Source organism: Myxocyprinus asiaticus, chromosome 29 (genome assembly GCF_019703515.2).
Source record: "Myxocyprinus asiaticus isolate MX2 ecotype Aquarium Trade chromosome 29, UBuf_Myxa_2, whole genome shotgun sequence".
In the NCBI taxonomy this organism is placed as follows: Eukaryota; Metazoa; Chordata; class Actinopteri; order Cypriniformes; family Catostomidae; genus Myxocyprinus; species Myxocyprinus asiaticus.
This window is the reverse complement of record NC_059372.1, coordinates 27,725,473-27,741,214: the sequence shown is the minus strand read 5'-3', so window position 1 is coordinate 27,741,214 and position 15,742 is coordinate 27,725,473. Positions and strand designations below refer to the sequence as shown.

General features: G+C 37.8%; 1 protein-coding gene across 1 annotated transcript; it reads right to left on the bottom strand.

Moving 5' to 3' along the window:
- Nucleotides 1-12,884, bottom strand: trpc4apb (transient receptor potential cation channel, subfamily C, member 4 associated protein b). The gene is made up of 19 exons (XM_051662023.1): nt 12,747-12,884; nt 12,223-12,351; nt 11,995-12,111; nt 9,678-9,735; nt 9,475-9,530; nt 9,247-9,375; nt 8,849-9,050; nt 8,452-8,637; nt 8,154-8,296; nt 7,264-7,392; nt 7,120-7,178; nt 6,895-6,996; nt 6,664-6,747; nt 6,441-6,531; nt 2,595-2,735; nt 2,387-2,498; nt 2,155-2,267; nt 1,821-2,027; nt 1-1,715 (listed from the first exon to the last, which is right to left on the bottom strand). Exons 1-19 carry the CDS (start codon nt 12,867-12,869, stop codon nt 1,578-1,580), a joined length of 2,319 nt encoding a protein of 772 aa, XP_051517983.1. The 5' UTR covers nt 12,870-12,884; the 3' UTR covers nt 1-1,577.
- Nucleotides 12,885-15,742: the final 2,858 nt, after the last annotated feature.

Here is a 15,742-nt window from a genome sequence, read left to right as displayed (position 1 = left end):
TTTTTTTTTTTTTACATTTGAGGTTTATTTATTGTTTTGCCAAAGCAAATTTATTCAGGTACAAAATGACGTGTGTATATCCAGTGTATAAAATACCCTTGATTAGCACAATTTTAGCCCTAAAGCACTATGCTAGATTCTTTTTTTCAAAAATTGTCACTGGGGCAAAACAAACCGAACAGTCTGGGGAAAGTTGAGCCACTCGTTTTTACGGAATCAAATTTGTTCTGATAACTGATCCGTTTATAATGTTTGCAATTAAAAGAGGACCTAAAGGAGAGAGATGTTTTTTCACACAAAGAATTTCCAATAACTGTTTTGTTTATAATGTTTGTATTTATGATATTAAATTTTTTCAGGCAGACTTTTGGCATTTACTGTAGGCTATGCTGAGTGATTGATGTAAATCGTTCCATCATTTACATGCAATAATCCTCAGTGTTAAAGGAAACAAGAGGAAAGTACAAGATAATAATAAATAGATAATGGATCAGAAATTATAGATACAAAATAATTTGTGGAATTTTATTGTGTTTCACTGGAAAAATTCAATTGGTCAATTTACAAAATGGCTAGGAGCAACTTACCCCTGACCTAGGGCAAGTTGACCCAATGGATTAAATTAATTTTTTAAAGGCCATATGTTTGTGACTTTATATCACAGACTAATTTGATAATATCAAGTGATAGCAGACACCTTGAATTAAAGGAACCTCTTAATTTTATCTCTATCTAACATTTTCTTGTATTGGAGACAACATGTGTAAAAATCGGCTCATCTTACCCCACTCCCCCTACATATTTCTTAAATCTTAAAACGGATAAATCAGACTGCAGACTAATAGACTGCTCACATTCCCAAACATTAAAACATTCAACAATTTGTACATAATGAAACATGGTTGTGATAAAACAATTTATTAATTTTACTTTCTCGCAATTGTGTCGACACTGTGAGTTTGGGACTGAAAAGTTAAATTTAAAGATCAAGTGAGAACTACATACATTACATACATAAATATACAGGCATAATGTAAACTAAGCCAACCACCAATATAAGACTTTGGGAAGTCTCTGAATTTCATAGCCAGTGGGCAGTGAGGCTCTTCCAGACTACTTACAGGAATTTATGTCCAGGTGTGACAACTCAACCTACAGGAGAGGTGAGAGAGAGCTTGTGCACTAGAGAACAAGGCAGCTGTAAATCTATGGACTGACAGTAAAACATCCAGAGTCTAGTGCCATTGCAAACACACACGCGCACACACACCTCCACTGTAGAATAACATAATCCAAAGCACACATTCACTGCACAGCTAATACTCTGAGCCATGATATCACCAGAACCAGCCAACACACACAAACAAGCAGATCAGCACCCTCACTAACATGTCATCTGGGTATTCATTCGCACCTACATCCACACTCATCACGCGCGCGCATACACAGAACTTCAACCACAAACCACTATTTTATAATGCATCTGAATGACCAAGTCTAATAAATTAAGACACGCTGATGAAATTCTGTGGAAAGGAGAGTCCTCTCAGTAGCTCAAAATATCACAGTCTCTACAGTCACAGTTCTAAGAAGTCTCTGTCCAGGTCCCTGTAGGCTTTATCAATGTAAGAGGCGATGGCACAGCGTGAGCTTCTACCAGAACCCAGAAGTACTGAGACCGTCTCCTTCCAATAGGTGAATGGAATACTAGAACTCTGTAAAGAAGCAAAAAGACATACAGAGATATTACCTCTCAATCATGCCACATCATCTCACTATTATAACAGAATGCCAAGTTAGGTCAATCATGCTGAGCTTACATTTTCAAGGCAGGTGCTGTCCTTGTCTTTGTTGAGGTAGTGATGCTGCCAGAAGCGCAGCAGGTTGTGGAAGTTGTTGAGCAGGCAGCCGGGGTATTTCTCTGCATACTCCTTTTCTCTTAGAGCGCTCAAATATAAGGGCAACTTGCCCCGCCTCCGTGCCAGCATCAGAATCACCAGACTGGTGTTTAGGCAGCTCACATTCTCCTGTGATAAGTTCAAACAATGTCTATCAGTTTTAAATTATATATCAGATTTGATTCAGTGAATCATTTTGATATGAAAACAGGCTGTTCAGTCAACAACAGCATTAAAAAATAATCTCATATCTTGCCTGGGTGAGAGTCTGAACGTTGATGATGTTGATCAGTCTAAAAAGAAAGGTCAGCCGGCTCTCCATTTGAGCCATGTAGGACAAGAGACGACACTCTGAAAACAATTCTACCACTGAGCAAAAGAGAGAAGGAAACAGTTTTAACATTGTAATTGTCTGCATATAAATATACTTTTCTGTACACAGCTGCATCTCTCTCAATTTATTATTTGAACACTTATCTCAGTCATACCTTTTATGTCTTCAGTCTGGCTCTCAAAGCGGTGCAGAGAAAGGACAATACATCGCACCAGCATGTTAGAGTCCACCAGAGAGCTGTTGATCTGAGTCAAAAACATCTGAAACTGAGATGTTACAAGAGATGGAGAGACAGATGTGAAATTTGACATCTTTTGAATCACTTAAGTGTGGATTCCTTAAGGCCTGAGGCAAATTCCAACCTTTTCCTCAGTGTTGACGTATTTGTTGAATCTTTTGAAGGCATCGATGTTGAACTTCATGAGCTCACCAAGTAGGTCAAAGTAGCTCTGAAGGACATCATGGGACTTACAGCCACTGTCGATGATGCAATAGAGAATGTGCTGCCAGAGGAGAGAGAGAAGGAAGAGGCAAATGAAAAGAAACAAAAATTGTGAATGAGATGGTTAAAAGGAACATTCAGTAATGTCTATGGGGGTTTATACACTTGGTCATTTCATGCATTTTTACTGACAGTATTGAAATCCAATTGAATAAGCACATTCCATTTACACTTTGCTACATCAATGTGTCTCCACCAAACGTATATAAATCCAATCTTCAATTCCCGTGCTATATGAAAAAAAAAAAAAAAACAGAGTTCACTTCCATGATTATGCTTATGCCGGGCAGCGAATTTAAAAGATGTGATTTATTATTTGACTCCAAGTAACTTTGTCCAGCGCGCATGTGTCTATGTGTGTGCATGCTCTGTATTTTTGCCCTTGTGGCTTGTCGTAGATGTGTCAAGCGCGTCAACTGCGTTCATGTCAGTATTTAGTTTCGCCTGGAAATAAATATCGAATAGCATCTCACTCTGTGTTCACTACCAATTTGTTATATTTTGCATAAAATATCAAATTTCTGATGCATCACAATCTTTATTTGAATGATATCGATTCTTAAATTCTAAGATCGATTTGAGTAAAACACTGTAAAAGATGACGCGAGAAGCAGTTTTCCTTCTTCAGGTGAGGCTTTATTTCCCCTCTTCCTCGACACCACTTTACAGTTTACCTTTATGCACTGTCTAAACACTAACACACACTGCTTCCACAAATAAACTCTCACTATTAGGAAATCCTTGCTCTGGCTCGGCTCTGTCATATCCAGTCTCTCTCTCGACTGAGTGTTGTGTCGCTCTATTTATGCCGCTCTCCCCGTGCTCACTGAAATTAGAGACAGGTGTTAGACATAATTTAGCTCAGGTGTAAGCGCCCTTACCGCTTTCTCTCTCCGGAGAGATGCTTGACCACGCCCCCGCTGCCACAAACATGTGACTAAATTTTGTGCTATCGGGTTGCCGAAACTAGTGTCTGGCTCTTGATATGCTTTAAACTCATTTGTGCAGTGAAGTTGCAGCCTGTTTTTCAAGTAAGTGTGGCTGAGACATCACAGTAACTTGTGCAAGTGATGCGCTTTGCTCTTTTAAAGGGGTATACTGTGTTTTTCTGCGTTCTGCATCGCAACGCGCCCTGCCAACCGCGTTGCCTTTAAGTATACTTTTCTGACCGTGAACGAATAGGAATGCGTTTGACGCATGTGCACCTCAACTGCTTTGTGATACTCTTTTAGTACTGTAAATGGCTAGCGCATGTGCGTACAGACGAGGACCAAGAAAATAGTCAAGAAAACCTAGGTGGCAAAAGGTCAAGCGTTCAGCGCAGCTGTGCTGATGATGCAATTTGCGTCACACATACTGAGCGTGGAGCTATCCGCAATGCGGATACCCGAAGTACACTTTGGCCTTAATTCAGGCCTTTCGCTTCAATCAAGCTTCCCTCGCTATCAGTGCTCCAGAGATGTGATAGTGCAGAGCTGATCACTTGCTATCACGGTGGCATCCCTTGATGATCACCTTGATATCGTTGGGCAGACGTCTAAACTAAAGATCCATTTGAATTCTGAAACGTTCTAGTTTAAAGCGCTGTTGAAGAAGTCAAACCTCTCAAACAGCTGGACAGCCCAGACATTCTGTTCAGCACTGACAAATCATCACCCTTGCTTACATTTATCACTATTTTACAGTAGTCACAGTAACTATGGTATTTTGACAGAAATGTTAGTTTTAAATAATTTACTATACATTTTTACTACAACTGCGGCTGGTGTTAAAAAAAAAGACTATTTACATTGACCTAACCACAGTAATGATTACTTAACCCAAATCATTAGGAGCTTGATGAAATAAAAAATGATATATGTTATGAAGTGGGAAACATATGAAATATAATAACTAGTCCTATTAAAATAAGGTTTTTATTAAAACACTTTTTTTTAAAATTCACATAGTATCTTAAAGTAAAAATTCAGTGTCGAATTTAAAGGATTCCAGATGCTATCTGAATTGCAAATGTATTATGCATGTAAACAATAAACATGTAACAATATATTATATAATAATATATAATATATGCAACATAATAACTGCAATTTATCATATATTATATTAAGACATATTTATTGGTGGAATAATGGAATGTCACATTTTAGCTTTTTAAAATAGCAAAGGCTATTTGCACTAAGTGTAAAAAGCAACAAAAATCATCTTCTTTGCACTAAGTGCAAATAGCATTAGATGCTATTTGCACTCTAGAGCAAATAGTGGCAGATACTCTTACACCCCTGTTTAAATACTAACATATAGTATAGTGGCATCACTGCAGCATTTTTATTGTGTTTATTTGGAGTCCCACAGACACCCTACACCAACCCCTACCCCTAACTTACAAAAATTAACCATGGTTTTACTACAGTAACCATAGTATCACCATGGTATTTTCCTAGTAAAATCATAGTAACCACAAAATTAAACATAGTTACTATTAATATGTTACTGTAGTAACACCATGGTTAGTACATCAGAACTATATAGTTTCCACCAAAACATGTTTACTACAATATTACTACAGTAAAACCACGGTTAATTTTATCCGGATCAAATCCCTCTCTCAACTCCCCAACCTTCACTGTGAGGAATCTCTTTTATTTATTACTATTAGTATTATAGGAAATATTAAGAGTAGAGACATGGGAAAAAGTGTGTCAAGGGATGAGTTTCGAACCCAGATCTCCAGCGTGACAACACATACCGCCCGTTACACCCAGAGCTACTACAGCTGCACAAAAATCCTGTGTTTCCACCAGACTATTGGAGTGCAAAGTCATTTAATTATCCAATCTTCTAATCCACTAAATGTCTAAACCGTTAACCAGTTTAATGTCTCTGTCCCATTGCAAAAAATTCAAATATGCCCGCCTTCATTTGATCAGCAGTTGACCCCAAATAAATCTGTCGTGGCTCTTGAGTTTGGGCTAACCAGTGATGGGCAGGTTTAGTGCCTACAAGATGGGCTATTTTGCACTTTGTAAATAGACACTCCGTTTTAAAAATGCACCAAAATGATGAAAAACGAATGATGAAACAATTTTTATAATTTCTTGTAATTTCATAATGTACCAAGTTAGAAGGTCCCCTGTACAATTTTTCTATAATATGACTGAAATATAACCATATGAATCGATATCAAATCAAAATCGAAAGCTTGTGAAACGGAATCGAGAAATATGAATCAATACCCAGCCCTAGTACTGTTTATTGCACAATGCAAGCCCTATGCAAATACTCTGTTACAACAGTTATGTTTCACGTTTTCACTATGCTGACATAGTACTGTTTGGGCGGAGTAAAATTAACATATGTGGCTTGAACAGCCAGATGCATTAACACTTGACAGAGTTTTTTCTGGAATGCGTCAGAGGTGGTTTGAGTGACTGGATTTATATCAGTCTCGAATCTGTCTTAAAGGGTATTTACACTTGGTCTTGTCAGGATAGAATAGCTATCTGATCAGCAAAAACGCATGAAGTAACCAGCATGTTATTTACCACAGAAAATTACTTACTCATGGCTTACTTTGTAAAAGCAAATTGGAAACATGTTTACAGTTATTTAATTAAAAAAGGTACATTTGATCAGTCACTTACAATTCACTTAATATTCTTATAATGCAAGTACATGCCCACAGTCAAACGCACGGTCTGCTCACCTCTAACAAGCCTCTTCTTAGCAGGAACACTTGGTCTGCATATGAAGGTGTTCCTCTCAGAAAACTCTCCACTGCTCTTGCTTGCCAAAACCTGAAGAGAGTTGGGTAAAATACAGGCCGAAACATTTCATGTGACCAGTCAAACAAGTTAATTATCTGGACACAAGAACTCATATGAAATGAAGAGGCCAGTAAGTGTGTTGGGGGGGGGGGGGCACCTCACCTAAATGAAGAATCAATTGGCTCCTTCTTCATAACTGAAATTAACCGTGTGAGAAGACCTTTTTTACCATCACACACAAGATTCCTGCAGAAACCATGGATACCATTTAACAAATGTGTAGTGAACACAGAGTGAAACAATAAATGGTGAGTGAGAGCAGACAGCAGTTCAAAAGTCAGGAATAAGCAAGCACGAAAGCAATTAATGTGATTATAAATAAGGTCCCCATGCCTGTCTGTATTATTCAGTGACTCCATCTCAAAGATGTTCGCATTCAGGTAGATGTCACTCAGTTCATTCAGCTCCTGTCCACTTAGAAGAAGGTACTTATTCCTTTGGTCAGAAAAGAAAAGTTGAAAAAGTAGAATTCTAACACAAAGGATGCTTAGACCCTTAATGGAAATGTCCAGTCATAAATTCCCCATTTTGCTCCTTTAATCTTGATCTGATACTCACTCGTGGTGGTCACTGAAGCTCTGCAGCAGCCTGAGAAACTGAATTTTGAACGAGATCTCCTGAACAGAATAGAGATATACTATTAGTGTAATCCATTCATATGGATTATTAATCAAGTCTGATTAATGAAGGACTGGTTCTTACCGAACTGCAATCGCAGTTCTGGTTCTGTCGGTGTAAGACATGGCTTGTAGGCTGTTTCCTCCAGATCAGCTTATCAAACAGGTTATTGAGTCCTGGAATTAACCTGAACTCTGCCAGCATTCTGTGAACCTGCTCAATAAAGAAAAATTAACATGTCAGAGCCACAGAATTAAGAAACTTAAACATTTACATTTATTCATTTAGCAGACACTTTTATCCAAACGAGGAATACAACAGAAGTGATTCATCTAAGGAGGCTTAAAGCTGAAGTTGATAATTTCTGTAACACTAGCGCCACCGAATGGAATTGCAAAAATAAACATTGTTTTCAAACAGTCTTTCGAGTATGCCCTGTCTGCTATTAATCAAACAAATAGATAGACCCACCCCAAACTCAAGCCAAAGGTTGACCCTGCAATCTCATGGGATAAATCAGCCTTCGAAGGGCACTTCAAAGTGAGAACAATCATAACAGTCATGGTGCAAGATCACTTAAAAAAATTACTTCAAAGAGGAGTTCCAAATGAACTTTATTTTTTAGCTCCACGTCTTTCAGCATTTCAAAGCTCTCACAGAGGATGTTAAAGTTTTTGAAGGGAATAGGGCATTGGGATGATCACTTCTGAATGGAACGCACCCTGAGTCAGTGTTGTTGTTTCAAGCTGAGCGGGTCGCTCAAAACAAACAGAGGAATATTTATAGTGCCAAAGAGACAGTGTTTAGAGTTTTTGAGAAAATTAACCTATGAATGGCTTACTTATAGTTGTCTCTGCATATTAAGCTGGGATAGGAGAAAGTATTTTAACACCGAAAAAAATTACACACTTCAGTTTTAAAATATAATGTTGGTATGGAGAAGTCAAATTTACTGTTCAATGCCATCACATTACCTGATTTCTTTGTCTGCCCATAAGCAATACACACAACACATAGAGAACCTCCACTTTGTACATGATCTCATGGACTATCTTCATGGATTGGGGAAGCCTGTGTCTGAGCGGACTGGATGACAGGGAACTCTCATCAGATGACTCTGAAAGACAAACAGACTATAAGTAATAGGAGGGACTGAATGGAGAAGAATCATATATAACAAAGGTAACCAAAAGTGAGAAAAAGATAGGAGCGTTCAGTGCTGATAACACAACAGCAGAACCTTGTTATAACTTTCTTATTCTACTCTTTCACCTGTATTGCTCTGCTCCGCTTCCTCAATTGCTAGCTGCATGAGGGCATCCAGCACCAGGGCATTGTCAAGCCAACTGTGCCAGTCCTCCAGTTCCAATCGGGCAGAAGCACCTTCTGCTTCTGTAACTTTCCGTGTGGCCAGCTTACAAAGACGCTCAATAAACCCCGAGATATTTAGCAGAGCCACTGTAGAGAGACCCCCCAAAAAAAATAAAGAAAAAGATTTGACTACTGTACATGTCACTCTAAAAACATGATAAAATATGATACACTCAAAAAGGTAGTTGTTCTTTTAACATGCTTCTATTGTCTTCAAGTTTTTATGAAACTCTAAAATATGTGACAAGCAGAACATATTATGGCATGCTGTCAATAAATGGTAGTATTGCTCTCTAACTTTGGTTGCTCTCAGCACGTGATGGGCAGGTGTTGGTCTTCTGCTGGGTACTGCGGGCCAGAAGTGTGTGTTTGTCATCCACACCCACATCTGGCTCTGATATGGCAACGGAGAGGATACGACAGAAGTTGGCCAGCTGCTGCTGGTTGAAGCTTTGGACCAGACTGGGCAGGTTGGGAATTTCTTCTAGTTGGATCATTTCCTAAGGTTAAAATAGTGAAGAAATTGATTTTGACAAAGATTTCCAATATTTGTAAAGTGTAGATGACAGTGCAGTGAATGAAAAGGGCCACAGATACAGAAACAAAATGCAGTCATTTCATATGTAGCACTTTCACATTGTAACTAGTTGTCGAGCATTTATGAAAGCCATACATGAAAAATGCCTTAGTTTTTACCTTCCTCACACTCAATATGTCCTCAATAAGAGTGGCAGTTTGAAGGAAAACCTTTTTGTTAGACATGAGAGTAAAAAGGAATATGACAAAATCATCCCTCACTGCAAGGCTTTTTGTAACACCCTCTGTCTGCAAGAAAAAATCAGATGCTGTTACATATAAACAAACAGGCTAATTTTACAATCATTAGTGCCCGTTTAGAGACATGTACATAATTATTATACTTACACATATACAGCAGTTGTAAAGAACACTCAGACAATCCTTGATAAGATCATCACTCACTGAAAATAAAAGCAAACTTCATTACTGGGATGCTAGTAAATGCTATAGCAAATTTTAAGCAAGGAACAACAAACTGTGAAAATGGTAAGGAGAATATGATGTTAGGAGTTCAAAATGCTTAAATAAAAGCTGAACAATGAGCTTACATATGGGTAGGTCTCCCCGTACTGTAAGTGTTGGCCGCATCAGGATCTCCACAAACAACTGAAGGGAAATTAGAAAGTCATCGTAAATAACTGTTAGGTGTCATTAAGGTATCAAAAAGTTTATTAAAACAATGATGCCATGGAGAACAAGTGGTGAGATGTTGGTGAGGAATTGTAGATTATCACTTTGACAGTCCTCTACTGTGGCTTGTGGTTATTTTTGCTCCATCAACATAAATTGTTCCAAAAGAAGCCAAAGTATGGTGAAGCGTTCCAGTGCTGTTATACCAAATATAAAAATCTTGGAATGCCGCTTGCTCAATCAAATTACAGAAGTGGAAATGCTGTATAAAATGATTTTAGGCACTCCAGACAAACTTGTCTTGGCCAAAACTATTGATCAAGTGGAATTCAAACTGAAAAAAATACCCTTCACTAAGCCCCACTTTAAAAGCATTTCTCACCAATCCTATCTAACTGTTGCTGTCTGCCATTTCTCTGACAAACGCTTGCTTTTTTCCAAAGAAAGTCTACTAGAGTAATGCGTGTTAGAGTAGTTTTAAGCAGATTTTTTTTAAATAATTCAAAAAACGTAAAAAATGTTGTTGCTGGTCACTTGTAATAGTGACATGAGGTACATAGAGAGGACATACAAAGTGTTTTTTCTTTCCTTTTTTTAACCTCCTGAAACCCAAGCATGACTGCTGTGTGCATTTTCCATTACCCTTTATGATATGTCACTAGTAGCACCTAATAAACATGCAAAAAGTCCACAAATGTGGTCAGCGGGACTAAGTTGTGATATTTTAAATAATACCAAGCTATTGAAAGTCAGATTTTTTTGTTCAATTTTTTGAGCCGTTACAGACATTATATCAGATTTTCTGTAAAGCTGCTTTGGAACAATGTGAATTGGGAAAAGCACAAATACAAATTATTTGATGTTGATTTCACTTTTATACTACAATATTTTTTTCTACTTTGGCAACAAAATCTCACTGTTTTCTCTTTGCATTGTCAAACAAAGTGATAGCCAGGGCTGAATTATTTTACCATTCAGAAATTTGCATAATACATTTTTATACCAGTATCGTCCAACTCCTGCCAACCATGTTAAAATACAATTTTACAGGGTAAATTCTGAATCTATGTACTGATTAACATTGTCTCATGTCTGCCAACCATGTCGAGTGGTTTAAACATTATCTACAGCCTGAAACTGAACTTTTGATAGGAAGTTTGGATTGAATGCACTTGGCTTCATAGGCAAGCTATACGATGCTCCCTTGCTCCCTGTTTAGTGAATGACTTAACCTCCAGTGTGCTGTCTGTCTGTACTTGTCTCAGAACAGTTCAAAATGCACCATATTTTCATCCTAAATATCATTTTCATAAAAATATCAATGTGATAATGCACAGTAAATATAGGATTTCAAATGAAAACCTTGTGCTATTGAACACATTAATGTACATTGTGTTTAGCAGCGTGGCGTTTCACAATAAAAAGCTCCAATTTTAAAAATGATATCAGATGTAAATAGAGACTCTATTCTTTTGACTCAAACAGATTTAAATGTAAAAACTTAATTAGGTTTCTTACCAGACGTAATTTTGTCGGCGTTACTTCCAAAGATAAGCTCCGCTGTGATCTGCGCCATGTTGTTTTGTCAGATGACTCTGTATGTCGAAATTTTAACCTTTACTGACAGCACAGAGTCTCCTGAACTGAGATCAGTCGGTTTGAATTAATTTAAATTGTGCGTTGCATAGAGCGAAGCCAAAATACAACATCCACGCATGTGTACGCTGGGTCGTACAAGGTTGAAATCTTTAAATAAATCCCAAAAAGAACATGCTATTGATAAAACTGTCATTCCTCATTCCCAAATGAACATCAGCAAGGACATCTAGATTTGCTCCAAGGTAAATTAAAGCTAATAACTTAACATTAATTAATTAATCGATTGATTCAGGTCTTAATGAAGGCGACAGTAAATAAAGAGTTCACAGCATCATAGTGAGTGTGTTATAAGATGTTATAAGCAGTTGTTCACTTACATTAATGTTATCAGGTGTGTAATCGCTACCAAATTACGCTTTTCACTTTTCAAGTGACTGTGATAATTGTTTGCCTCAATCCTGATTTATTTCACAAAAAATGTCAGATAAATATGCTTTAAAATGTCACTCTTCATTCAAGCCCACGCACGAATATTAAAATCCTTTAATTAGAATATTTTGCTAAAAATCGACCCGTTTTTATTAGACTGCACCGCACCGCATCAAGATTAGACAACAAAAATATTTAATAACTCACATCAACTCCTCCAAACAGGTCAAACGTATACGTATTTGGTGAAAGAGATTCCTGTGGTGTCTTGTGGTCCTCTGTAACAAATGACATGGCCTCCATAGAAAGCAATGATGACAGCTCCTGCAAAACCACAAAACAACTTAATGAAATCAACATCTGCTCACAAAATATTTAAATGAATTACAAGAGTATGTTTGAAAGAATGTGAATGGATGGAGTGATCTTGAATACCATGACCATGCTGTGAATCTTGGTGAGGTCACTGTTAGGGTGGCTGCTCTCATGAAGTCTCCTCAGTAACACTGGAATTCCCTGCCATTGAGCTCTTTTATCTCTCTCCTCCAGGAGAGCAATTGGAACCTGCATTTGACACCATCTTAACACTAGTGAACCACGATTATTGTTGCTCTATTATTATTACTGGTTATTTCAATTTTCAATACAATGTATAATCAATACAAATACATGTGACCTCAATACTAAACTATATGGACCTATGCTCCTAAACTAGTCAAATTTACTTGACTGCATAGCACCTGATTCAATTGAACTTACAATCTAAAATACAACCCTATAATAACAAATTTGTGATCTACAATAGGAAATGCGTTGGTCTGATTAAGTCTGTCTGTGCTAAATCAGATAAATGTGTGAGTGTAACTTTACACTGCGCACTCTTCAGGCCTTCATATGTAAACATTTGGAGAGTATCGCTTTATTGACAGATTGGACATCCGTATAAAGTAAACTCTCACCTGAGTACCTCTAGTAAGCCCCACACCAGTGATTTGGCCATGTCGGATTTTATTAAAAATGTTTTTGCTTGAATTTCCGCGGCTTTTTTGGGTCCGTGAAAACCCAGAGCCCCTCGTCGCCATTGCTTTTCCGCTGGCGTTGTGACGTTGAGGAGCCTCCGGGAAATCAACGGGGGAAATACTGCTCCCTACTGGACTGGAGCGATAACTACAACAAGCGAGAATAAAAGTGTTATTAATTACACCTACTGGATTGAAGAGGTAACTACAAACAACAAATCAACAACTGGGCCGTTAAAAGTAATAATAATCCTTCTATATTATGAATGCATTTTTATGACTTTGAGATAATATTTAGAGTAGCCTATTTGTACTTTTTAAAATTCACTTGTCACCCCGTAGGACCATTTAAATTAACTAGTGAAGGCAAAAGGTGATTAAAAAAATAAAATAAATGGTGAAACACTTAAAAGAAATAACCCGCTTCTTAGTTAGAAAGTTAAACTAAATCGACAGCGTTTGTGGCATAATGTTGACTACTACAAAAATGAATTTCGACTCGTTTGTCCTTTTCTTTAAAAAAAATAAAGAGCAAAAAATCGAGGTTACAGTGAGGCACTTACAATGGAAGTGAATGGGGCCAATTTTTGGAGGGTTTAAAGGCAGAAATGTGAAACTTAAAATTTCATAAAAGCACTTAAATTAATTTCCCGGTTAAAACTCACAACAAAAAATATTTTAGCTGTAAAGTTGTTTAAATCATAATTTTTCCAGTTACTTTTGGGTTTTAGTGTATCTGGCATTACACCGCCATGGCAACAAAGTTGTAAACTTGGCTATAACTTTACACAGAAAAGGTTAGGAAGTGATTTTTTAATCACACTGAAATTGTTAACACACATTGTTTTTCTTGTGGCTATACTTTTAAAACAGTGAATATTTGACGTTTATGAATTAGCCCCATTCACTTCCATTGTAAGAGCCTCACTGTAACCCAGATTTATTTATTTTTTCAAAGAAAAGGAGGGACGAGCCAAAATTAATTTTTGTGGTAGTCAACATTATGCCACGAATGCTGTAGATTGAGTTTAACTTGTTTTGAACTCGGAATATTCCTTTAACTAAAATGGTGACTAGTCACAGCACCTAAAATGTACACTTTCCTTTATACTGTAACAGACCTCCTAATATCCTACTAGAAAATAATGCTAAAGACAATTGTCTGGCTACAAAGAGGTCTCACAGACCACACAACCACAAGTCTACAGAAAAGATCACTTTTATTAACGGAATCAGTGATGAAAAGAAACAACCAAATAGACATTTAAATAAGTTTGCAACCACCCATGCTGAACGATTTTACGTTACACACTGCACTCAGTTTTAAAGCGGTGAAAACTCACAACAAGACAAGGGCTGGAGAGAATATGTGATCACAAATAACCCACTACACACAGTGAAAAGGTCAGCGTCTAGTTAAACTCGTTCAGATACAGTGGTGTGAAAAAGTGTTTGCCCCCTTCCTGATTTCTTATTTTTTTGCATGTTTGTCACACATAAATGTTTCAGATCATCAAACAAGTTTAAATATTAGTCAAAGATAACACAAGTAAACACAAAATGCAGTTTTTAAATGAAGGTTGTTATTATTAAGGGAAAACAAAATCCAAACCTACATGGCCCTGTGTGAAAAAGTGTTTGCCCCACCTGTTAAAACATAACTTAACTGTGGTATATCACACCTGAGTTCAATTTCTCTAGCCACACCCAGGCCTGATTACTGCCACACCTGTTCTCAATCAAGAAATCACTTAAATAGGACCTGCCTGACAAAGTGAAGTAGACTAAAAGATCTTCAAAAGCTAGACATCATGCCGAGATCCAAAGAAATTCAGGAACAAATGAGAAAGAAAGTAATTGAGATCTATCAGTCTGGAAAAGGTTATAAAGCCATTTCTAAAGCTTTGGGACTCCAGAGAACCACAGTGAGAGCCATTATCCACAAATGGCGAAAACATGGAACAGTGGTGAACCTTCCCAGGAGTGGCCGGCCGACCAAAATTACCCCAAGAGTGCAGCGATGACTCATCCAAGAGGTCACAAAAGACCCCACAACAACATCCAAAGAACTGCAGGCCTCACTTGCCTCAGTTAAGGTCAGTGTTCATGACTCCACCATAAGAAAGAGACTGGGCAAAAATGGCCTGCATGGCAGAGTTCCAAGACGAAAACCACTGCTGAGCAAAAAGAGCATTAAGGCTCGTCTCATTTTTGCCAGAAAACATCTTGATGATCCTCAAGACTTTTGGGAAAATACTCTGTGGACTGACGAGACAAAAGTTGAATTTTTTGGAAGGTGTGTGTCCCATTACATCTGGCGTAAAAGTAACACCGCATTTCAGAAAAAGAACATCATACCAACAGTAAAATATGGTGGTGGTAGTGTGATGGTCTGGGGCTGTTTTGCTGCTTCAGGACCTGGAAGACTTGCTGTGATAAATGGAACCATGAATTCTGCTGTCTACCAAAAAATCCTGAAGGAGAATGTCCGGCCATCTGTTCGTGACCTCAAGCTGAAGCGAACTTGGGTTCTGCAGCAGGACAATGATCCAAAACACACCAGCAAGTCCACCTCTGAATGGCTGAAGAAAAACAAAATGAAGACTTTGGAGTGGCCTAGTCAAAGTCCTGACCTGAATCCTATTGAGATGCTGTGGCATGACCTTAAAAAGGCAGTTCATGCTCGAAAACCCTCCAATGTGGCTGAATTACAACAATTCTGCAAAGATGAGTGGGCCAAAATTCCTCCACAGCGCTGTAAAAGACTCATTGCAAGTTATCGCAAACGCTTGATTGCAGTTGTTGCTGCTAAGGGTGGCCCAACCAGTTATTAGGTTTAGGGGGCAGTCACTTTTTCACACAGGGCCATGTAGGTTTGGATTTTGTTTTCCCTTAATAATAACAACCTTCATTTAAAAACTGCATTTTGTGTTTAC